This window comes from Mauremys mutica, chromosome 11 (genome assembly GCF_020497125.1).
Source record: "Mauremys mutica isolate MM-2020 ecotype Southern chromosome 11, ASM2049712v1, whole genome shotgun sequence".
In the NCBI taxonomy this organism is placed as follows: domain Eukaryota; kingdom Metazoa; phylum Chordata; order Testudines; family Geoemydidae; genus Mauremys; species Mauremys mutica.
The window spans coordinates 23,121,219-23,146,066 of NC_059082.1; the positions used below are offsets into that span (position 1 = coordinate 23,121,219).

Sequence of the window (24,848 nt, forward strand, 5' to 3'; positions counted from 1 at the left end):
TGCAAATGAGGATACAATCACAGATTTCCTGGCTGTACCGCATATTCTGGTTATGGGTGCATGTGAAAATTAAAGCAGCTGCAACCTGCTCTGAAATGCACTGCAAAGATGGAAGGTGCTAGGTACGTCAGTAGATGGAGCTTTCATACAGATTGGTAAGGAGGTGTCATCAAAGTTGGGGGAGTGGGAAGAGGCTCTGGAATCACAACATGAGCAGCACACAAAGGAATTCACAGGCGTTGCCAAGGCTTTAACATCACCTGAATAAATGGAGAGGGACCAACAGCTACTGGCTTCCAGCAGCAACCCCATGGACGGCACTCATGTCCTGTGCTTCCGGACATGCACAACAGACAGCTGTGGTCTCTGATAGTGTATTAGATTTTGGTGTGCAAAGCAATGTAGGTACCTTCTGCTACCACCCCCCGTGCTGCGTGCAGGGGTTCATCTGACCAGTGGTGTGGGTCCCTGGCCTGCTGCAGCTAGAGTTCAAATGGTGGTAGCTTGTATGGCTATATGCCCACACCTGCCAGTAGGGGCAATTGCTGCGCTCTCTCTCTCACATACAGGTGGGGAGCTGCTGTCATCACCACCCTAGTGCCTTCATGATGACGTTTTGGTTTGGTAATTTCATGCTGTTTGCTAACTGGAGAGGCTGGTGGCTATGTAACTAATAATGCAGCATGCTGGAGCGATTGCCCAAATGCTGTCATACCACTATTGCGTTTTAGACGATAACTCGGGAATATTGTGCTATTTTTATAAATAAAGGCGGGAACACAGGTGTGCTTCTGTGCCTGCTCCTTGTGCATCTGCTCATTTTATGAGCATTTATCTTGCCCTGTTTCCCCAGACTGCATCTTTTCCTCAAGACACGGCCCCTGAATTCCCATCAGACCCCTGAAATCATAATCTTGTCACCCCATCTCCCTTTTGCTTTATTCTCCCAGCTTCATCCACATTGTTCAAGTGAGTTTGAAATGTGGCCAAATGAATTCACCTATTCCTGTTTGGCACACCCATGGCAATGTCCATTTTCCAAGTGCATTACAGACAATGACTAAGCCTCACAAACCCCTCTCTGAGGCAAGATATTTTTGTCCCATTTTCACAGAGGGGGGAGACTGAAACAGAAAGTGACTTGCCCAAGGTTACAGAGAACTGAGATTAGAAGTCACCAATTTCTGGATCCAAGTCCTATGCGCAGAGCCCAGCTCACTTGTGCTAGTCACTAAAGCCCGCCCCCACAGAAGCAGAACACCAACCAAATGCCCATAATAGAATTGCTCCCCCACCTCCTTTTTTTTTGGTCCTATGACAGGAGAGGTGCTCACCAGCCTCCTCACCTTGAGTGATCTCTTGCAATATGTAACTTACACTAAACAATTTAGTCTGCCTTGTATTTAGCTGGGATGCTCAGAGTACAGTGCCCAGACCTGAAGAAGAGCTCTATGTAAACTCAAAAGCTTGTCTCTCTCCCCCACAGAAGTTGGTCCAATAAAATATATTACCTCATCCACCTTGTCTCTTTAACATCCTGGGGCTGCTATGGCTGCAATGACTCTGCAAAAGTAACAGAATTATTATTTTGATTTCTTCCTCAACTCTCCCCAACCCAATTTTTAAACAGTTCATTACAATAAATAAATAAATAAACTCTGATCCAAACACCCCAGGACTCTGGGAAAGTGTGGCTCCAGCCAGTTTGTGTCTGGGATCCCTCTCTTAAACAAACAATGACGCTAGTTTATGAGAAAGGGGCCCAGGGAGGCAAGAGAGGTCATGCTGCAGAAAGAGAAAAGAATAGAAAGGAAAGCAAAGTAGGACTTTTTGCTGGCCATCAGGGCAACTGAAGGAAGCTGAAGAAAGTTTCTCACAGTTGCACAGGTCAGGTTAGCTTACCAGTTACACTTGTTTCTAAGTAGTAACTAAAGGGAAGAGCCTTGCTTTGGTGTTACTCCTTTTCTGATTAGCAGCTGGCCCTAGTCTCAGACCCTGTGTTGACTGTACCAATGTAAAAACCTGGATCGATACATAGAACTCATTTTCTTGAGGATCATAAAGCCGTGGCTAACATCACTGTGGCACTTTGAATTTCTTCAGCCCCAGTATATGCATCTTTATGCAACTATCATATAAGGCAAGCCATGCAGAATAAGACACCCCCCAAATTTCAGCTAGTTTTGTTGTTCAAGCCAGGTACGATATATAAGGAATGGAATGCTTGTTGAATCTAACTAGATCATAATCCTTCCAATATGATAACATATATAAAAAAGAACAATAAGATCCTTAGGAATACTGTTCCTGCCCCCCCAAATAGCATCTTCAGGTGTAAAATGGTACTCATAGTTAGTAGAATAAGTGACCTAGATTCCTGAAAGGTGCTGTGATCTCCCTATTGCGTCCATTCCCAAAGTGAAACAGTTGTTCAGCTAGAACGAAGGACATTGCATGTAGCTTTAGCTCCTGCCCAGTCAGTATCCTCCTAAAGAGACAGATCCAGGAGGTACAGCTTCCACTGTACTAGCTGGGGTAACATACCACGTTGCCATGACAAAAAGTCTTTGGCGTGCCACACTAAACTGGAATGAGAGGATATTGGTCTAGAGATGGGGGAGTTAGAACAGGAATTTCCATCAAACTTTAGGTTTTCACTTCACTTCCAAGAAAAAGTGCCAACAGAAGCATGTTGTCTCCTTGTTGGTGGTAACGTCTAGGTGCTGTTACAAACAAGGCCAGCCAGAGGCCTCACCCAACTTCTTTGTGACAGTGGCTGCAGTGCACTGAATTGAGCAGGACTGTTAGGAGAGAAACAAGTCCACAATTTAGACTTCCTGGCACCGGCCCGTGTGGTGACTAATTTTGAGCTGTCCCTTTGTTTGCTTCTTGGTCTTCTTCCCTATATTTCTTGCTGTCCTCAAACCTGAATGGGGATTGACCATTTAGTTTGAATTCACTGAAGATCTCCTTCTTTCCCTGAAGCTTTCCTGTTATGTGTGAGTTGCTCATCAATCTAACTCTATCTTTCCAACCTCTGTGCTCAGGATTGGAGATCACTGTTAGGAACCCTTAATGCCATCTGCTACAGAACTGTACAAGGCTTGGCCTTCCTACTGCCCTAATAACACAGGATCTTTCCCACACCGCCTATTTTATAAGGGTGAAATTCTGCTCCAAGTGGATCTTGACTCAGATATTCATAGCAGCATAGAGTGGAGAGAAAACAGCTATTTAGTCATCCAGGTCATTGCTGAGTTAATGCAGTATAGCTCTTTATAATATATCTGTTACACCCATGCATAGAACTCCAGCTAGAACAGAAGGTTTCCCAAAATGTCTCAGCTGGTGATTAGTGAACCTCTCACAGAAAAAAAGATTGTCACTATTTTTTTCCACATTTCTCCAGGTTTCATATTCTTTCTGGAAATGTAACATTCTCTGTAGCATGAAGTCAGTTATTAATTATTCCAAATGCCCTGTGGCCCTCCAATAATCAGTTTGGTAAGAGTAATAACGTGTACTTCAAGGTGTTTTTTCTCCACGTTGACATTTTTCTCATGTTCTGTCTCTCACTATGGTCTAGATCAGAGGTTCTCAAACTGGGGCGGCAGGCTGTCCTGGGTGTGGTGGGAGGCATGAGAACCTTTGGGGGTGGGGAACCCCTTACTGTGCACATTTTACCCACAGCAATGAATAACTAGCAAAGCAGATTCCTCCAGTCCAGACCTATCAGGTCCTCAGCTGGTGATGTGCATTTGACTCTTGATGGTGCTGTGCATTTTGCTGGATTTCTGTTAAGCTTGCATAATATTATACAAAACCATTGCCAGCGGTATGTTAATCCGTTGGTTACGACATGGGGTGCACATTTAATTGTGAGCATCGACTGCAATGGCAGTTTTGCTTTTGCTCTTATTACAATGGATCATTTGCTCAAAAAAACCCAGACCAAACCTCAAGTGAAAAACAAAGAAGCTGAAACAGATTCAAGTGAACCAGCACCGCTGCATAGATTGGTTTATGTACTTGTGTGGCGGGGGTGAGGGGACATAAAGTACTTTGTGTAGACACAGAGAAGGGGGCCCGATCAAATAAGTTTGAGAACCACTGGTCTAGATTGTGCCCAGCATTGTACACTATTGTAGGGGCATAAGCAGGAGGGAGCATTAACCCTCCTTTCTCCTCTGTGAGGGCCACATCCAGCAGCCTGGGGTAATCCCCAAACTGCAGTGGGCAGGAAACCGCTGGGGCTTTGGCTCCAGCTCCTCAAATGTGCAGGCAGCACAGGTGAAATGGTGAAGGGGGACAGGAGGTAATTATTTGCTGCTAGTCTAGGCCAATAACCTCCCTAACATGTATCCAGAGGGGAGAAGGGAGAGAACTGTCTCCTGGAGCCACAATTTCTTCCTTGGGATGCTCCTGAGGTGACACAACAATATGTTGCTCTTTTCTATGAGCTGTGTCTTTCTGGCACATACTATCCTGTGAACGCTCTAACCGCTGTTGCACATGAATGACCGCGTTCCTCTCCCAAAGCAAACCTAAGGATTAGATTAGGATGTTGTGATTGTAGATGGAAAAACAAAAGAAGGCAAGAAATGTCTAAATTTAAAGTGCTGGAAAATCCAACCTTTTATTTACTACACTTTTGTGACTACATAAACGCTGAAACATTTTAACACTGAAAAGCATGATGACATCATCACTTGCTTTTTTTTTTTCTTTTCTTTTTTTTTTTTTGCTTAGCAAACACAGCAGATGATATTGCACGGCATAAAGTGAGAACAGTAGCAAAGCTTAAAAAAAGTAACGTAAAGAAATCTTAACGCAGTACAGGAGATACCCATAAACAAACCAGAATAATGCCTAGTGCATTACACTTGTCGCTATACACAAAATACAGAAGAAGAAGCGCTTGACTAAGAGAGAGAGATTGAGGAAATATTAGCAATCAGCTCTAATTAGGTACAATAATCACTTAGTATGAAATGCAGATGCAACGCATAAACTACTACTGTTTTCTAATTGGCAAACCAAAAATGACAGCAAAGTCATCTTTTTATCAAAATCTTCTCTTAAGTTTTCATTTTTTTTTATTTTTTTTTTTCATTGCTATGGAAGAACTCCCTCTCGCTCTTGGAAGATTTCCTATCTCTACTGATCTTAAACCTGATGATTGTCTTTGGCGCCCTTTTTACATTATGAACAATCAAGCTAACTTGAACATGGAAACTGACTTGCACTGAAAAAAAATAGTAAAGGTCAAAGGTGTTGTGAGAATGGAAAAGCAGAAAAAGGAGAGGAAGAGTGGGAAGAGGTTAATAAAAAAAAAATCGATCATTTGGGAGCATCTAGGTGAATGAAGGTTGTTTAGCTTGGACTGGACAGTAGACACAAGGGTTATGAAGACAACTACTGAAGCAAGGAAAAGACAATGCTTTAAACTTTATTTTCTTTTAATACTGTTGTTTGGGTCATACTGCAAAACTAAAATGATTCCACAATGATTATGCAATAAATGCAGAACATACCAAAAAAAAATCAAAATACTAAACAGAAAACATTTTCTAAATACAGTTCCATCCAGTGTTTAATAGCTACTGTTGGATTAATAGACTACTATGTTCTCTCCTTCCCCATGTGAAACACAACTCATTGCACGGCATTAGTTTATGTATTAAAAGCAGACAATTAGCCAATGCTTACCAATAGACCATTTAATGATCCTGCATTTCAGAGCATCTTTATTGCCCCATTTCAATACTTGAAGTATAAAAATTTATCTAAGAAAGTGTAACTTTTGACCAAAAGCCCAAACCCTCCCTTGTCCTTCCCTCTCTGAACCCTTCAACTATCCCCGAAAACAAAAACAGTGCACACCTTGAGCTTAACTATTGTGCGTGAAAAGAAAATATTTACACCCATCACAAATCATGTTGGTACATGGCATTTAGGTGAAACAGAATCTATCACTCAGGCAAAACAAAATACAGGTAAATGGCATCGTATATTCTGTGCCATGATGCCACCATCAGCTTTGCAGAATTATCATTGTCATTTCTTTTTCTCTCTCAATTAAAACTGATTTTGTTCTCTAAAGATGTACAAAGTGATGCCAGGCGTAGGGGAAGTACAGAATAAAGTACATGTTTTCAGTTCTACGGGTGTGGGGGAAATACATTTCTATTCTGTTTTGTTTCTGCAAGGTGACCAAATAGATAGCCATGGATTGAATTCACCTTGGGCAAAGCCTATCCATCCTGTAAGTCTAACTTAGTGACTGGATCAGCCTTATGCTGGGCTTCTGCAGGGGGATGACTTTCTCCTCAAATGTTGAAGGTCCTGATCTGTCAAAGCACTTACGTCCAGATCCACAAAGGTATTTAGGCTTCTAACTTCCATTGTTTAGGACCCTAAATACCTTTGAGGGCCTGGGCCATAAGCCCCAAGTTTGAAAAACATTGAATCACCCACTTAAATTCTTCCCTCTTAGGAAAGCTCTTAAACCTCTGTTTAAGTGCTTTCCTGAAGCCAGGCCTTGAGCACATGCTTAACTTTAAGAGTGGGAGTAGTCCCATTGCCTTTAATGGGGCTAAATTTGTGTTCAAAGCACAAGGGCTTGCCTGGATTAGAGCCTACAAATTTATTCTGCCAGTTTTCTTGAGGATTGAGGGGGAAGAAAAATTCATGCCCCATGAAAATATTTCCATGCTTGATGGAACTGAGAAACTATCCTGTTCTGCTCCTAAATGCACACCCAATAACTGTCTGGCAGACCAGCTGTTCTTAATAGTGGATTCTCAGAGCTCCATTTTGCCCAGCTGAATTTAGTGAAACTTTTCCCATTGATCTCAATGGCAGCATGAGCCAGCCCTCGGTATATCACCATGTTGGTGTATTTATCATGTTTGCAGCATCCTCCCCCTGTCCTAGCTGAAGCAGTTTTGGTGGGGAAGGGAGAGGAGGAAAGCTTGATGAAGACTGGATCATGTACTGAAGAGCATTTCCAAATTCAAGTTAGCTTTTCTCCAAAGTTTTACGCCCTCTACTTGCTATACCCGTGCGAATGGCAAATCAAACGAAAAACAAATCAAAGTCTCTCACAAATGCCAGTGCTTTTAAACATTAAACAACTTTTAAGTTCTTTGGATATGCAGGTCTTACCCGCAAAATAACCTTCCTAGAAAAAGACAAATAAATTAAAGGAAAAAACACACTAACATTGCCTTTCTGCTTTCTAAGTGACAAAAGTACTACTTTGAAACACTCATTTTGGCATGTACAAGTTTTGTTTGTTTGTTTTCTGGGAGGTGGGGGACCTGGCAGTGTTTGTAACACATTGAAGTGCATGCTAAGACAAGTCTGAAGATACACCCTGCAGTCAAGAGAAGCACTCTCCTTCAGTTTATCTCAGCATCAGGAACAAAAAGATTGTAACACAAAGCTTTGGCCATTTTTGAATCTACTATATACAATTTTTTCACTACATAGTCATAAATTAAAGCAGTGATTAAATAAACATATACAAAATGTAATTAAATTAAAAATCACAGCACATTATAGAGAAAAAATAGGAACCCATTTATCACAGCAGAGATTATTTTTTTACCCTGTAAAAAGAACATTGACTAGCAAACACAAAAAGCTTCCTAATTTAAACAAAAGGAATCAAAGCCATATATATATATATATTTTCTCCCTTTCTTGCATTCTTTGCAAACAACAATCTTTACCCAACCTTTGAAATATTTCCAGGAATAAGATCTTCCTTGAGTATAACAGAGCAGTTCTGCCAAAAAAAATGAAGGGAAAGAAAGAAAGAAACCCAAACCATAATAATAATAATTAATAATAATAATAAAAATACAAACAAAACAACCTCTACAAAATAAATAAGAGTTATAAAACTTTTTTTAAGTAACCTTAACAATTATCAAACTAGTAAGTTCTGCCTTATCACATAAACTCTCTATACAACATAACCCTAACGATTTATTACTATGAGGTATTTGGAGAAATTGGTAAAAGCAATGCACGGCCTGTCTGGGTGGAGGGACTCAAGCTGCTTTCAAGGGGAAAGAAGAAGGAACCTTTGGTTTGTCAGCAAGAAAGTGGAAAAAAATATTTTCCTTTGGTATCAAAGAAAGTTTCATTGCATGGTTGCACGGCAAAAAGCACCACGGTGAAGAATTATTCCTTTTTTTTTTCATTAGTGGCCTTTCTAACAGGCTGAGGTATTCAAAGAGTATAAGGTGAGAGATAAAGAGGTCAACAGCGGTTTAACACTTTGGTTCAAGCAAGGCACTCGTCCTATGAGTTTACAAAGTTTGCAACATGTTTGCCTAGAGCTTTATTATTATTATCATTATCATTATCATCAGTATAGCAGTTGTAGTAAGAGTAGTATTCATAAGATTATTATTATTATTAAGAATGCAGACAAGTTTACACACTGAGTGAAGATTGAGAAAGGGGAATGGTGGAGGGTATTTAAGAAGGAGAATGAGTTCCCTTTACAGACCAAGGCCGTGCATGAAAAATCTTTGGTATTCTTTGGTATCATCAATGTGATTAAAATCACCAATGGAAATCGAGTGAGGTAGCGTCTTTGGTTCACACTATAAATAGTAGATCTTTACACACTTTTTTTTTTAAACACATGGAAGTAGCTATTCCTTACCTTTTGCTTCTTTGTCTTTAGGAAATAGTTACCAAATGTATTGTAAAGCTAACCACACCACAATAATAAACCAGAAGGCCAAGCAAAGTCTCAAAATTAGCCTCTGGGCCTTTGAATGCACCCTAAACACAGCTAGATAGGAAAAGGATAAGTGCTTTCTCTTTGTTTGCTAAATGCATAGTTTTCATCCTTATGTACAAAGGAGGAGGAAGAGGAGGAGGAGAATAGGAGAAAGAGAAGGAGGTGGAAGTACCACCTTTCCTGGGAAAAAATACCTTTTTTACAACTCGGGCGAGGAGAAGTGTCCTAGGACTCTTTGGTATAACAAGGTCAGCCATGTTTTCTTGCCCTCCAAGGACAGGAAGTCCCCTTTGGGCAGAATGTCCACTGATGTTGAAGCCTAATTCTGAAGTCCTTCTCAGGGCCTGACCCTGCTCACAATAAGCCAAACACCGAGTAGCACATAACTCCAGAAGCAATCCCAATGAATTCAACAGACTACTCATGGAATAAGATTCCACTCAACATGGGTAATCGTGGTGAAATCTGGTGCATTGAGGTCAACTGGAATTTTGCCATTGACTTCAAAATGAGCAGGACTGAGACGCTAGGCAACAACCCCCATGGTAGGTGTTTTCATTTTACTTTTGCTTTTACCCTGAGTAAGGACTGTAGGATGAGGCCCTTGGACAGCAATATGGGAGCCAAAAAAGTAGCAGTGTTGTTTTTTTCTGGAAATCTGATAATGCAGTTTATGATGTGGATGGATTAAAACTTTCAACCTTTTTGACACCCCCTCTCTTGGGTCATTATGGTAATTTTTGGATGCACTTCAGGAACTGAGTGCACATTCCTAACCCGCAATAGCTGTTTAACTAAACTTTGACTGAAGTCCAATTTCTTGATGTTTCCAAACTTTTCCCACTTTGCTTCCTTTCAGAACTGTTTCATGTCACTCTTAGGTCCTGAGCCAGTGGCTCAGTGGTAATTTTTTATTCTAATACTAACTTCCATTCTTCCAGGAAATCTTTGGGTGAATTCTTGACCCCACTGAAGTCAGTAGCAAGACTCCCATTGACTTCAGTGGGGCCAGGCTTTTATCCTTTGTGTAGAAGTTTAAGCGCAACTTTGGGGGAAAAAAATCACCTTCATGGATGACCATTACTAAAGACAAGAAATAATAAGAATCTGGGTGCATCAAATGATCTACTGTCTATGCTTCAGTCAGTGCAATGGAGCAGTATCCTGAGGGATAAAATAACGTTATAATCAGGATGAAGGTTTCCATATTTATTTTGCTTCATATTTAGAAACCAACTAAAGAGAAGTGTGTGTTCTCGGTATATTCAAAGTGTGATTAGCATATTGCTTACAGGAAGGGTGACTTTGTTCTTAATGGCTTATAAAAACAAAAAGGTTAAAGCATGCTTAAACAGATGTAAGGAAACCACTTTTAGGCTTTAACTTGTGCATCAATTTGTGTGTGTGTGTGTGTGTGTGTGTGTGTGTGTACATAGCAAGAGATCCTGAAATTGCATATTGGGTGCAAATTCAATGCTGGTATGAAAGTTATCTTTGGTTTCAGCAAGTAGTCTCAAGACACATTACAATGGAAATACTAAAAAATGTGGTAATGTACTTTGAATTTCCCTGCATTTTTAAATTCTCAAGTTTTAAATAAATAAGGCTTTCTTTCTAAACTATAAGTAAGTTACAAAGCAGTGTTTTCCTGGAGAAAGCAAAATGTTAATTATGGTTGTCCTCTTCAATATTACATTAATGAGACTGCATTTATAAGATCCCTTAAATGTGAGGTTATGTCTTCCTATTAACTTTTCCACTTCAGTTATGTCTAGTTGGGAACAGAGCTTTTTAAAAGAAACCGGGCTAGAATTTAAGGTAAACTAGAGACTCTAATATTCATGGAACACATTTCATTAGACAATTGCATTGTCAGTTTTTTAAAAAGGAGTTTAACATAGGAAAAAAATTGAGAACTATTTAGTGACAAACATCCTGTTCTCATTCAACATTGTTTTAATAAGGAGATATTTCAGTTGCATTTTAAAATACCTATTTGTAATTATAACTGGATAGCCTGAAACTTGACCAAACATGGTTAACTTGGGAAATAGATGGTGCTGCAAAGTTGCTTAATTTCTTAGTCTTTAGCATTTTAATTGGACTTTATCACAAGAAAATATAACCTGCCATGATAACATATGTTGGATTCTAGTTTACCTTGATTTTTTTTTTAAGCTACAGGTATAAGAAAGATTACAGATTTCTTATTCTAGCAATGGGACATATACTTGCATATTTGCTCACTTTAGAATTTGGTATGCTTTGGCGATTTGCTACAGTAATTTGAAATACCAGTTAGAGATCTAACAGGCACGTGTAAAATCTTTCCCCCTCTACGCTAGAATTTTATATGCAGATGTTGCACTGCTTTCTTTCTGATTTTATCACAATAAGAATGGAACAGTTTCATTCCTCTGAAAGTTCTGTTAGCAACAGAGCACTTAAAGCTTTTCAACTATAAATTGTAAACTATTTCATGCATTTTCCTGGTTAACAGACATGCAAGAAAGAATGTACTGAAATAAAAACGTAGCCTGGTAAGCAGGTACAAAACAAAGGGCCATATCCCACTCTTATAGAGCTCCATAGAAGTTTTGCTATTGACTTCAAGATGTGCCCCCTCACCCACTCCCCCCCCCAAAAAGGCAAAAAAGCACAAATGTAATCTTCTTGGCGCTGCTCCCCCTGAAGTCAGCAGGAGTTTTGCCATAATCTTCATTGGAAAAAGAATTTGGTCCCAAAAGCACATTCCTTCACATGTCTCCTTCAACTCCTTTTCTCATTAACGGCCTTTTTATCCATAGACTTCAATGTCAATGGGGCAGAATTGGACACTGTGAATTTATTCAGATTTTTAATTTTTGTGTACAAAATGAATTAAATAGAATGGAATATAATGTTTGGAGTCTAGATGATATTGCTGGCTGGGAGATGTATATAAAATACATTGGTAGGGAAAGATGGTCTTTTGACACCCTTCAAGCAGATGAGCCTTCAGCAATGTCAGCCAAGGAGGGACAGTGTAATAAAAGTATGCAAACATGGCAAATATCACATCAGCCATTCACACAGCTGTAGAGCCACATCCTGCTCCTATTGAAGCCAATGGCAAAACTCACTGACTTCGGTGGAAGCAGGATTCCACTATCAGCACCTGTGCTCTGACACTGTGACTCCTAAAATGACATTCTTTCTTGCCAGTCTTGGAAACAAATATTAAAGTGGTTTAGTAATTGCAAATAACAGTCTTGATGACAGGTTTTGTGTGTTATACAGTTAGATTAGTTTCTACCTATAACTCTACATAGTATTTTGTGTAAAAATAGCTTTGGAATATTAAAATCATTGCAATAAAATACCTGCAATATAATATTAAATGTATTCTTTGGTAGCTAGTCGATTTTTTTTAATGGATGGAATATTATTTCACTTGTTTAAAATCTGAACATTCCTTAACAAACAAAGAGAATGCACTGGTTTAGGTATCATTCAAAATTTCTTTGCCTAGTTTGAACTTGTTTCCAGGTGTCGCACCGGCGAAGTTCAAACGATAAAACAGCAAAAAATCACACCACCGTTCAATGAATTCAGACGACTCCATGCTATGTTGGTTGTGCTATGGCACAACCCTTTCTGAAGACGAGCCCTGACTAAGTCCCTAACCACTGGTGTGTACACAGTACGGATACACCATACACCTTCATGGCAATATCTGTGGAAATGAAGAGCCATATCTGAAAAGGTGTCCATTCAATGACAAGAAATCACTATGCTCCAAACCACTAAACAAGCCAAATACGGTGAAAATGATCATGGATGAAGGTGTAAGACCAGTGGTTTCTTTCGTTTCTCTCTGTTTTTTGTTTTGTTTCTTTTCTTTCTTTTCTGTTTTTTTTCCAAGTCGTCATCCTACTAAAGTGTGTGTCTCAGAACAAAGTCAAAATGCAGGTGAAATAAGTCTTTGGTTTCTTTGGACTTATAAATAACTTTTTTTTTCAAATAGTTCTAAGTATAAACCTGCTATCTTGAGGTCCTGGTCTTTATTTATTTATTTATTTATTTTTAAAGCTTTTCCACCGAGGTTTAGTTTGTGGTTACTCCTTCATGCTTTGGTACAAGTGCTTGATGAAGATGATGAATTGCCTGAATTGGAGCTTCCCTCGTCTTGCCACTTATCCAGACTCCTCCTCCGTGCATTCATGAAAAAGTTGCTGACGGTGCTCAGCTCCAACCCTAGCTGCTGGGAAATGGTGATTTGTAATTCTTTGGATGGACGCTTATTTTCCTTGAATATTGCATGTAGAGTTCGACGCTGGACATCCGTGAAGACCAACCGAGGCTTTTTGGGTGTATTCCCTCTATCTTTCCCATGTTCTTGTTCTTTCCTCTTGCATGCTGCAATAAAACACAGGAGATGTTAGAGTTTGGACTGAGAGAGCATTGGAGAAGATGCTGCTAATGCAGTAAACAAGTTGGAAATAAGATTCATTTCACCTTAGATTTTCCAAATTTAGGGATGATGTCTAAGCTTGAGTAAATCAGATCCTTCTACAGTCAGCCCCTCTTGGACCTACCTATATTCACTTATCTATATATAAGTGAGTTTGTGTTGGTGTAATTTACATGCTGAACAGCTAGATGACAATACAGGAAGGTGTAAGATGGAGGAGGGTATGGCATTCTTTCATGAATTTGTACATTCTTACATCCACCCACTAGTTGATTTTTTTTTTACAACTCATTTCACTCATCTCTTATGGCCCTTTGGAGTGTGAGTTACATTAATTTACATTCCCAAAGACTCCTTTACACTCAGACTCAGTGGGTCAAATTCAAAGATGATATGTAAGGTTTGGAGTGAAGTGTAGCTTGCAGGTTGGTCAGTGGATGTGAGTCAAAGTAAGTCTCAGGAAGTCAGAGTCTAATTAAGTTTAAGAGACTTCTGAGGGACTCAAAGTTGGTGTACCATACATACTGAGGGACCTAGTATATTACACTAGTTTAGTCTCCCTTAGGTTCATCTCTGAATTCGACCCATGGAATCCCCCTCCAAGTGGGGAAGGGTGTGGCCCTGAGGAAGCCACATCTAGGGGTAGTCCCCAGTAGTGTGGGTCCAGAGCCATGATACCAGGGAGCTGAGAGGAGGCTGCTGGAGTATGGAACCAGCACAGAGGCACCTCACAGTTGCCTGGCATCCTACAGATCTCTAGGGCTTCATGATGTGTGAGGGTGGCTTCTCCATTCCATGGAGCAAACCTCATCACCCTGGCATAAGAAAGAAACACCAGGAGGAAATCCCCCCATACCCTTGACTTTTCCCAGGGAAGGGGTAAACCCTAATAACATCCTGTAAGGGTCATAGATATACTTGTAATCATGTTGACCCAGACTTACTGTCCTCTTTTACTTTGTTGTATAGAGAAAACATCTGAGGAGGGAGAGGCACTCTATAACTGTCTGTTAAAATGCTACAGTTGAGGCATTTAACCTTTGTAATGCCCAGTAATGCTGGCTGTATACCTCTGTATCATCCCTGTAAGATGAAGTGGAAATTTACTGATTTTTCAAGTCAAACTTTTCCACTTTTTTTTAATTTTTCTGTTTTTGTTGTCAATCCATTTTCTGTAGCATCTTTTAATTGGCAGAGGAACAAAGAACTGAGAAGAAACAGGGTTGTATTACACTCTTGAGGCCAGATAATTAGATATTTTGAACAAAATAAACAACATTGTGACACCCAGAACAGTGACACAGTAAATCTTGGTTACAACATTTCCATTTAATTCCATCTCTCTTTCCGTTCTTGTTATCTGATGTTGTTTTGGTCTGTATTTTTAAAGTGCATATAGCACTTGTGAAAATGCTGTATTGAAAGACCTGGAGATTATCCATTGGACAGAGACAGAAGGGGCAGTGGGAATGCAAGCTTCCCTTTCATTCCCCAGCAATTATGTCTCATTGCTGACCTGGAGGGACCACTTCTAAAGAGAAAATTAAATTTCCTCCTCCATGCCCATTCAGTCCTCATTTCTGCTGTCCCAGTATGGCCACACATTCCTTTAGTATTGGATTGAGGAGATCAAATTATTCCACTAGGCCCCCAGATATCTCGTGTATTGTCACTCACAGCAACCTGTGCATGAGGCAGGGGATAAGGGCATTTCAGTTCTCTCAGCAGTGAAGTTTTTGAAGAAGTTACTTGCCAATATTTATTCCAGTTACAGCATGTTTGCTTGGTTATGACACACTAATCAAATGGACAGAGATTCAAAAATTTTTATAGTTGTTTTGAACTAAAGAACCATTTAAAATCCAAACTCCCTGTCCTCTACGATAATATACCATTAATATGTCAAACCTTGTGTTTTTCATTCAAGCAAACCCTCAGTGAAGTTATGCTTTGTATATTAATTAATTAATTCCTGGACAAAAGCTGGAGTTCAAGCTGGGAATATATACTGGTAACCTAAGAGTTTAAATACCCTTGCAAGAATGTTGTTTGTTAATAGATAATACAATAAAAAGCAAGGAAATTCACAGTAAAGAATAAACTTTAACAAAACCTCAAATATTTGAAAGTATGAAAATTCACAGTAAAGGCACCCAAAGAACCTAAACTGCTGCTGTAATGACTCCAGTATCCATCCTTACCTTTGCCCTTGTAGTGATGCCCCGAGGGGAGTCAAGGAAACAAACTTTGAGAAAAAATTAAAAACAATTTCATTTCCTCAGAATGCCCCCTCTCTAATCTGTCAATGGTTGCTCAGATTCTGACCTGTGCACAGACGCACTGTTCACCGATGAAATAATCATTCATTATAATTTGTCCCGATTGGACAAATAGCATTAGAATCACAACCAGACAGACACACAGCAGTAAATACAGAGTTGGTTTATCTGCATATATAAACCTCCTAGTTCTAGGTCAAACAAATATAGGATGGTGCTTCAGAAACATGAAGAATAGCAGAAAATAAACATGCATTGCAAATCTGCCTTGTAAAGCTTGACACCTTCTTGATCTTTGTGGCTCCACCCCATACAAGTTAAGATTCCTAAATAATTCCCTAGAAAATGGCCCATGATTTGAAAATACCTTGTTCCTGAGGACCTCAGCATCTGCACAAGGCCTGAGGTTCTCAAAACCTATCGCTGCTGAGAACACAGGGATCCAAAAAGTTTAAGGTACTGGGGAGAAAACATAAAATGTTAAAATTGTGATTAAAGATCAAACAAACATCTGTCACTCTCCAAATTGTTAGAACATTCTTCTCATGTCCCAGTATAGGCAGCATTTCAATCTGCGAACAAATTGGTTACTCTATTCAAAAGTTGTAAGGGATTTTGGAAGCAGAGCTTAGAACCAAATTCAAAACCCAGCCTTAACTATGGGGCTGCTACCACTGCTTCCAAAATTAATTTAATTTTGTTCAGTTTAATTGAAAGTGCCTCGCCTTGGCTCTACACCTCTTAAAATGATAAAAAGTGCCTAATGCGGCACAATATTGTAGATTGAATTAGACTGATCACATAATACACCATCAGACCTGCCAACAAAACCAACAAAACAATAACCCCATATTTTACCAGCCTCTCCCCTCAGATCAATCCCCATCTAAGTGTCCAGGAAAATGGTAGACTTTGCAGAATGATTGAGAAATCCAGAGTGTGATGGATCAGGAAGGGAACATATTCTAGAACAGGGGTTGGCAACCTTTCAGAAGTGGTGTGCCGAGTCTTCATTTATTCACTCTAATTTAAGGTTTTGCGTGCGGGTAATACATTTTAATGTTTTTAGAAGGTCTGTTTCTATAAGTCTATAATATAGAACTAAACTATTGTTGTATGTAAAGTAAATAAGGTTTTTAAAATGTATAAGAAGCTTCATTTAAAATTAAATTAAAATGTAGAGCCCCCCGGACCAGTGGCCAGGACTTGGGCAGTGTGAGTGCCACTGAAAATCAGCACACGTGCCATAGGTTGCCTACCCCTGTTCTAGAGCCAAGGAACTCTCAGAGAAATCACGTGACAGATACTTCCTAATTTAAGTTGAGAAAAAACAACTATTGCTGGTGCTTCCACTGATCTCATCAGAGAAGGCAACATTCAGTTGCAGTCCTCTTAGGAATGTGATATAAACTTTTCTGACATTCTTCCTATTTGAGCCTGACATTCTTCCTATCTGAGTAAAGTGTGGTTCTGCTCCAAAAAATAAGCCAGTTTAAAATGCTCACAGGCTGGATAGTACTTACTGAATGAGCAGCTGTTCGATATCTTGTTTTAGTCTCATTATTCAATGTGTGGCCCCATGCTTTATTTACGGCATGCTATTCAAACGCTCTCCGGATATTAAATTATTAATTACCTCAGGGGCTTTTCTCTGGAGCTTATCACTATAGTATCCAAGCGCTTCACAAATATTAATTTACTTTCCCAATACCCGTGTGAGGTGACAGGGAGGTATTATCCCCCTTTTACAGTTGCAGTACTGAGGCACACAGAGATTAAGGTCAAAGGTGTCCACTAATTTTGGGTGCCCATTTTGAGACATGATTTTTCAGAGTATGTAGTATTTGTATTGCACTGACTACGTTCAAAGCACAGCTCCCATTGACCTTAGCTGCAGCTGCCAGTGCTCAGCACTTCTGCAAATCAAAACCCAGGGTCTCAATTCAGGTTCCCAGAAAATGAGAAACACATAATTAGAAATAATCTCTGATGAGTTTGATTTAAGTGACTTGCCCAGAATCACCTAGGAATTCTGTACCAGAGGCAGTGATAGAATCCAGTTCTCCAGGGCAGCATTCAACTGCCTTGAGCATGGACTGTCCTTTCTCTTCCTGCAGTTCCTTGCCTCATTCACTACACACCTTCCAGCTTCTGCAATAATTGAGGCTGGTGTTCAAGAAATAACAGCCTCTTTTACTACACATCCCTGATTAATCCCTAGGCCACAGTCCATCCTGTGCACTGATTGAGGCAGGGGTCCTGGGGAAAAAATAGTATATGATCATGTAATTAAGGACTGTATCATATTGCATATGCACAAGGAGGCCGAATTAAGGTTGCAAAGGTAATCCGGTTTCCGACATTTCCTACCTTTTGAGTGCTTGACTTTGCAACATTAATCTTACTTTAAAAATGTAGATTTTTGTGTGTAATTTCCTAGGGTTTTAAAAAAAGCAAAATAAAAACACATAAATTGAATTGTGTTGAATTATATTGACTCCTACGTGGTTCAGCATCAGAGTTAGAACTTTTAGATCTACAACACAGACCTCTGCTACTTCAGCTAACAGAGTAACTGATAGCAGTAGTAGGTTGTTGTTGTGGAAAAGTGACCACACGGTTGATTTTAGATCAGACAGCCTGAGGCACCTTTATTTTCATACAAGCATGCATGCAGGGAGAGACAGCATGTCCCCATGCAAGGGGTTAACTGCTCCGCCTGTTACAGATTTTCCCAAGCTTTTAAAGGTTAAAACCGCAAAACGTAGCACGCATATCACACACTGTTATTGCCTTATTTGGGATACAGTATTTGCCAACAAGCAAGCTATCTCACTATTTTCCCATTTTAGGTTTTTCCTGTTATTGTCCTTTGGCAGTCGAGTTGGTGGTCTGACTGTCCTGACGACCCCTACTCTGCGGTTACATTTTGCAAAAGCTCTTGCCACACTCTAACTGTCACAAGCTGCATTGGCACACGTGGGCCTTCCTTATCTTTCTCAATTGTTTCCCTGTTCCTGGTTTCTTGCTCTCCAGGCCCTTTGCACAAATAAACAAATTTAGCAGAAGTTAAACCTTTGCCCTTATATAGCAAACTGTGTTAGCTGCAAGCCTTGGGCCTATGAGCCAAACAAGCATGCATACTTATTTCCAGGCCTTTAAGCAGAGTCTCCCTTTTTCCCTATCAATATGTTACTGAAAATGATACATTAGCATGTCACAGACTGCTGAGGCAAGTTGTTCCCCAGTATTGTGTATTCTGCAGTCCATATGAAAGGAAAACTCTCAGTAAATATTCTTACAGTCATCTCCTTAACTATTTTGTCCAGTTGAACCTAGGGGCTTGTTTACACTTCCAAGGTAAGTCGACCTAAGTCATGAATAACATAGCTGGAGTCAACGTAGCTTAGATCGACTTACTGCGGTGTCTTACCTTACTCTTTTCTGAGAGCTGGAGTAGTGGGGTCCACCAGAGAGCGCTCTGCCATCGATTTAGCAGGTCTTCACTAGACCCGCTAAATCAATCCCTGCTGCATGGATTGCAGCAGAGTCAATCTCCCGGTAGTAAGGACAAGCCCTTGTAATTGCAGATACACCAGCTATGTCCCATACCTCCCCAGCCTACCACAGGACACCTCTCAGTGCTGCTGGGGATGGCTCTCTCATGTTATTAATTATTATTTTATTATTTGTATTACAGTAGCACATAGAGAGCCTAACCAAGATCAGGGCCCCATACAAACACAGAGTAAGACAGGATGTGTCCCAACGAGTTTGCACTCTAACTAGACCAAGCAGGCAAAGGGTGAAACAAAAGAGAACATTGTTATCCCCATTTTACAGAATAGGAACTGAGGTGGCATATAGATTAGATGACTTGCCTAAGGTCACATACTGAATCTGTAGCAGGGCCAGAAGCTGAACTCAGAACTCCTGAGTCCTATTCCAGTGCCTTAATCACCAGGTGTTACTTCTTTCCACTTCAGAAATGCAGGATGAAATCTTAGCCCCACTGACATCAGTGGAAATATCCTAAATCATAAGACAATTTTAAAAGGTGAGTGGACATTTTTTGTCATTACTTTTAAAAAAAATTCTTTTCTTCTGTATCTTTTGGTGCAAAAGAATGACTGTATACCTTAACTGTACTGAAAAGAAGTCTCCAATGTTTACTGTAAAAATCTGAACTCTCATGTCTGTGCAATACCTTGTAAATTCTTGGTATAGCTAGAAAACTACAGCAGGGAAGTTTCATTAGCTGTACTAACAAAGGTCCTGATATAGCAATGCACTTCAGCTTGTGCTTAACTTTAAGCATGTGAGTAATCCCAATTTTATTCAGCAAAGCACTTACATGCTGACACTTTGCCCTGCTGGTGACATTGCTATGACCTTCTTCTAAAGACAAAAATACATAGGCCTTCTTTTTCAGAAATGCAATATGCCATGTTTGTCAATAATGTGTCTAAACTTGCAAACTGATTGACCTAACAAGCACAGTAGAGAACAAATGCATTTAGGTCTCCAATTCAGCTAATTTTAAACATGTGTGCTACTTCCACCTATTCAGACAAGCATATACTTTAAAACTATAACTTCACAAACATTTAAACAACCTAACATGGTCTTCTTGGTCTCCTAGGGATCGATCCAACTCCCATGGCAGTCAGAGGAAAGACTGTTATTGACTTCTGTGGAAAACAGATCAGGTTGAAATTTTCAGAAGTGCTTAAGGGACTTAAGAGCCTAGATTCCATTGAAAGCACCTAAGTGATTTAGACACCTTTGAAAATTGTACCCACTTAGTTTGTAAGCTCTTTGGGGCAGACACTACTCTTATTTTCTGTGCTTTATACAGCACCAAGAACACTGCTAGCACTAACAATAAATAACAGCGATAATGAAAAACAATAATAGGTTTTCCTTAAGACCATTTTCTCTGTTCTATAGCCAATCAATCAATTTTAATAATAAATTGTAGCTCTCAAGTTGCCAAAGCACAAATGTAGACAAGGGATGAAACAAATGCTCCGAAATGAGAGTCTGTCAAAAGGAGGAGTGGAGGATGGTTGTTTCCTAACATGAGTGATGGTAAATGGAATCTTTTACCTGTCTACTCTGGACTGGAATTGAACCAGTGACAGTGGGAAGAGGAAACAGCTGCATCGCTCTCTTCTGGGCCAGAGTCCTTTTTCTTTAAGTAGGCAAAGCTAATTGCTGAAGTCAGGACTTGCTTAAAGACTGATACATTAGGCCCTTTCTGGACAACCACCAGGCCTTAGTCTCCTGGATAGTTAATCCTGTATCTTTATGAGCACTATTTTTTTTTAAGTAGCAGAGAATGACACTAGAAATAATTTGGATTCATGTCTTTAACATACACCTACCCAGAAGCAGCTTAAGTTATTGAGTTGTCTGACTCAATAGACTCAACCAGACAGATCCTGAATTCACAAAAATGCTTTCAATTTAAAACCACTGGGATGTTGCACTTTTGTAGATGATCACGCTACGATTGTATCTCTCTATCACAATGTTAGCATGTGTAACATAGCTGGCCATTTCCCCATGTCAACCAATAAAAAGAACAGCGCCTTTTGTTTCTAGTATTGCCTGCAGCTGAGTGATACCCCTTGAGCTGCCATTTGAAAGATTCTGAAAAAAGCCTGTTTAAGAAAAAGACAAAGCAGAATATAGAAAGAAAGTCACTTTGACTCCAAACTCTGTGTGTGTAGCTAGGACAATGTAATATTATCAGCGTCACAAGGAGACTTATAAATCCATGGCTGAACTGTGGCCTCTTCTAGTCACTTCCATCTTTCTCTGCCCTGAGCAACAGATATTTTGACATTTGCAATTCTCCTGATTCAGTCCATCCATCTATTTTTGTCTCCTTTGTTCCTTCTAAGTTGCCTTGGGGATTTGGCTGACTTAACTTGCCAAGTTTGGTACTTCTTAAGGCCCAGTTGCCTGTGAGTGGTACAGAACTTCCTGCTGTACCTACTGCTCACTAGAATGGGAGCATCACACCATTTGTCAGTGCTCTTTTAAGCTCCCTTTTAAACAAGGAGTTGGGCTGATTGTACCCAACACAGTGGGATCAACCCTGGTCCCATTGAGGTAAATGGCAAAGCGCCTATTGATTTCAGTGGGAGAAGAATCAAGCCCCATATGAAAACTCAGTAATGAGATTGATCTCTCTCAGTTCATGGGATTAGGGGTAGAGAAGTAGATTTTTTTTCCACTGGGAACTAAACTTTTCTGTGGGTCCAAAAGCCAAAACTGCAGTAGGCACATGTTGTGCTGACTGCACTGCCTCACTCAGAAGATCATCCGTAAGGGGAAATTTGCCTTTTTAAAGTCTAAGAAAAAACAAAACAGAACTATTTAGTCACTGCCCACTTTCAGGAGCAGTACAATTCATTCATTCATTTTCTCTCTCTCTCATACCTAAAATATATAAACAAAAGTGACAATTTTTCTTTCCTTCTGGATTTTCAACTCCTAAACACACAGAAACACAACACATAAAGACAGATAATATCATAAGGAATATGCCCTCTGCTTCAGACATGTTATAAAGAGACAACACCATGACTTCCACTCCATCACAGCTTCTCCTTTTGAAGATTTGGTACTCAGGATCAAAATGGAGAACAGAAGAAACTATATGGACAAAACTTGCACTGACTTCTGTGAAAGATTTTGAAATCACAGGTGAGCTGCCACTGAAAGAAAAGTTTATCAGTCAATGGCTAAAAACGTTAACGGCAGTGACCACACTCTTTCAGATATAAAATGGAAAAGTGTCACGTTCTCAACAACTCAATGAATGGAAGGATTCTGGAAATATTTTCCTACGGAGCTGTGCCCTGATGGATGTAGCACTGAGGGTAATTCTTCCATCTGAGTGCAACACAACATGGCAGCAAATGGAATTCTATTGCTCAGCTGTTTCTCTTCGAAAAACTCTTGCAGTGATACCATCAATATCATAGCCTGATTCTAGCACATAGCAAATAGAAAAACCAAGACACATTGTTGGTTTATGCTTTGGTGGATTTATTTATTTGTCTGCTTACTTTCTGAGATGTATGTATCAATGCAACTGTAGATAGATGTATGCAGATATACAGCTCCAAATATGGTGATTTCATATATTGAAAAATTTGTAATTTTGTTAAAAAGTAGAAGTGGACTGGTGGTGGGATATAGTGTCTTTCACCTCAAGGTGATAGGACATGTTTTCAAACCTGGCCCACGTCAATGGTGACCACAGATCATTATTGTTTGATAGTTGTTTGTGTCCTATATTAAATAAGGTAGTGGCCTCAGTTCAGTTCCTGGTGGGGAGGTTCACACCACACTAATTTCCATTGCATTTGTCATGTGGTTTCACTTAATACCAATTAGCAGCATGGCTGGAAGTTTCAACAGTATGCTACGGATTGAACACGCATGGAAACTGAAACTTCCCTATCAACTCTAGATAATCTTCCTGAAATACCTTAGTGGAGCAAAACTGGGAAGTCTTGCAAGCTCTCTCTACTTTGGGATAAATAATGTGCTGGTACATGGTGCCTTTGATCCTGAAGATTCCAGAGATACTTTTACAAACTGTATCTATGTGCTTTTCTATGCACATTACCCAGGAGTGTGGAATTCTGCGTGACATTCAGGGCTAATGCCAATAAACCCCTTATCTCACATTATCTGCATATCCTATGGAAAAAATATTTTAGGAATGTTTTAGAGAGTTTTCAAATGTTTTGTTGGAATTAATTTTTCATATTCGTCCGCTTGTAAAGCCAGATCCTTTAGTTACCCTGGCTTATGTTCATGAAGGCACTCCACATCACAATACCTAGATGCTTAGAAAATCACAGGAACAACACTGCAACTCACAAAGCCTGAGTCAGGTGCTGAGATTCCCTGTATGATGAACAGGCTTCTCAGACTGCAAGTCACAAAAGCCAGCATGCTAGGTGGAGAGCCGCCTAAGTTAGCCAATGGGAGATGCCAATGAGAGAGATGTGTGCTACGCCCCACCCCCTCACAGAGATAGGCATCTAAGTCCAGGGAGGCACCTCTCTCTGCTAGTGATTTTGAGCTGTGAACCCATCTCTTGGAGTTAGGTGCCTAAGGTGTGTTGTTGCAAGAAGCTGGTGGAAGGGGGGCGGGGGAGAGGTTCCTCATAACCTTTATCCTAGTGGTTAGATCACTCTCTGGGATGTGGGAGACCCTGGGCTCTGTTCTCCACTCCACCTGATGAGAAGAAGGGAATTGAACAGGGATTCCTCACTGCTCAAGTGCATGCCGTATCCACTGGGCTTTGGGACATTCTGATGTGGGGCTCCTTCAGTCTCTCCAGTTGAAACTTTTCCACGGTGGATAAATAATTGAAGAGTCACTAGCTCCTGGGGACTGGTTCCTGTGACTCCCACATGCTGGGTAAGTGCACTAACTACCAGGTTATTGAGTCATTCTCATGCTTGCACTTTCTCATGCTTGCTCTCTGGCCCAATGACTGTTTGATTATTTTCCCACAGTGCCCATCTCCCAGGTAAGTACTCTAACCACGGGGCTAAAAGTTATTAGGGAGGATCTCCTCTATTTTGTCTGAATTTGCCTGAGAGGCCTGATCCATAGACACAGTTTAGCCACCTGCTGGATTGGGCCACACGTGAGTTAGGCAGGCAAATGCCTGTTTTCCCCAGTTTGTGAATCACTCTGGTGCATGGGTGGGAGATAAGCACCAGACACCTAGAATGAGGCAGCAGTGAGCATGTGGAGAGCAGAAACATACGCATCTTTTTACTGCAAAAATGCAAGTGCTGAGTGAGTTTAGGTATCTACAGGGCTCAAAGGTGGTTCTGTGAATTGCAATAGAGTCTAAAATGGGGATTTAAGCACCTAAACCCAATACTTAGGTGCCTAAGTCTGGGATATGGGGGCCTAAATACTTTTGTGAATCTAGCCCCAAGTCCAAATCTCCAGGTCATAGATGGAACCACAAACCCCTTTAGATTTACCTTAAATGTCTTTTCTAAACTTAAACATGTCACGATTAAAAAGCCCATTATCTTGGGACCATCCAGCACTAGAAGGGATTGAGCCACATTGTGAAGCTGGGAACAATCTCTTTCCAAAGATCCTGCTTTTAGCATCATAAAATATGCAGTGACATCTTCATGTATAGAAAACCCATCAGTGGAGCAGGACTGTATCTCACCCATCCTGGGGGAAGATTTCTTGGAGAAATTCCACATTTGGACAGAGAAGGAGGAAACATTTCACTAACAGATTGATTTATTTAAATTGCATCTATTTTAAGCTGCTTAGGAGGTTGGGG

The 24,848-nt window shown here is 40.2% G+C and overlaps 1 protein-coding gene across 2 annotated transcripts in view; it reads right to left on the reverse strand.

The window, feature by feature from the left end:
• Window positions 1-4,606: 4,606 nt before the first annotated feature.
• ONECUT1 (one cut homeobox 1) overlaps window positions 4,607-24,848 on the reverse strand; it is a 35,412-nt gene continuing 15,170 nt past the window's right edge. Inside the window, exons 2-3 of one of the 2 annotated variants that reach the window (XR_006572504.1) lie at window positions 15,864-15,955; window positions 13,028-13,162 (exon numbers count right to left, since the gene is read on the reverse strand). Coding sequence is in view for 1 of the 2 variants with exons in the window: in XM_044980358.1 (XP_044836293.1) it covers window positions 12,870-13,162 (293 nt within the window). In the remaining variant the exon portion in view is untranslated. Of the gene's footprint in view, window positions 13,163-15,863; window positions 15,956-24,848 lie in introns of both variants that reach the window. The other variant, XM_044980358.1, reaches the window with a different exon arrangement.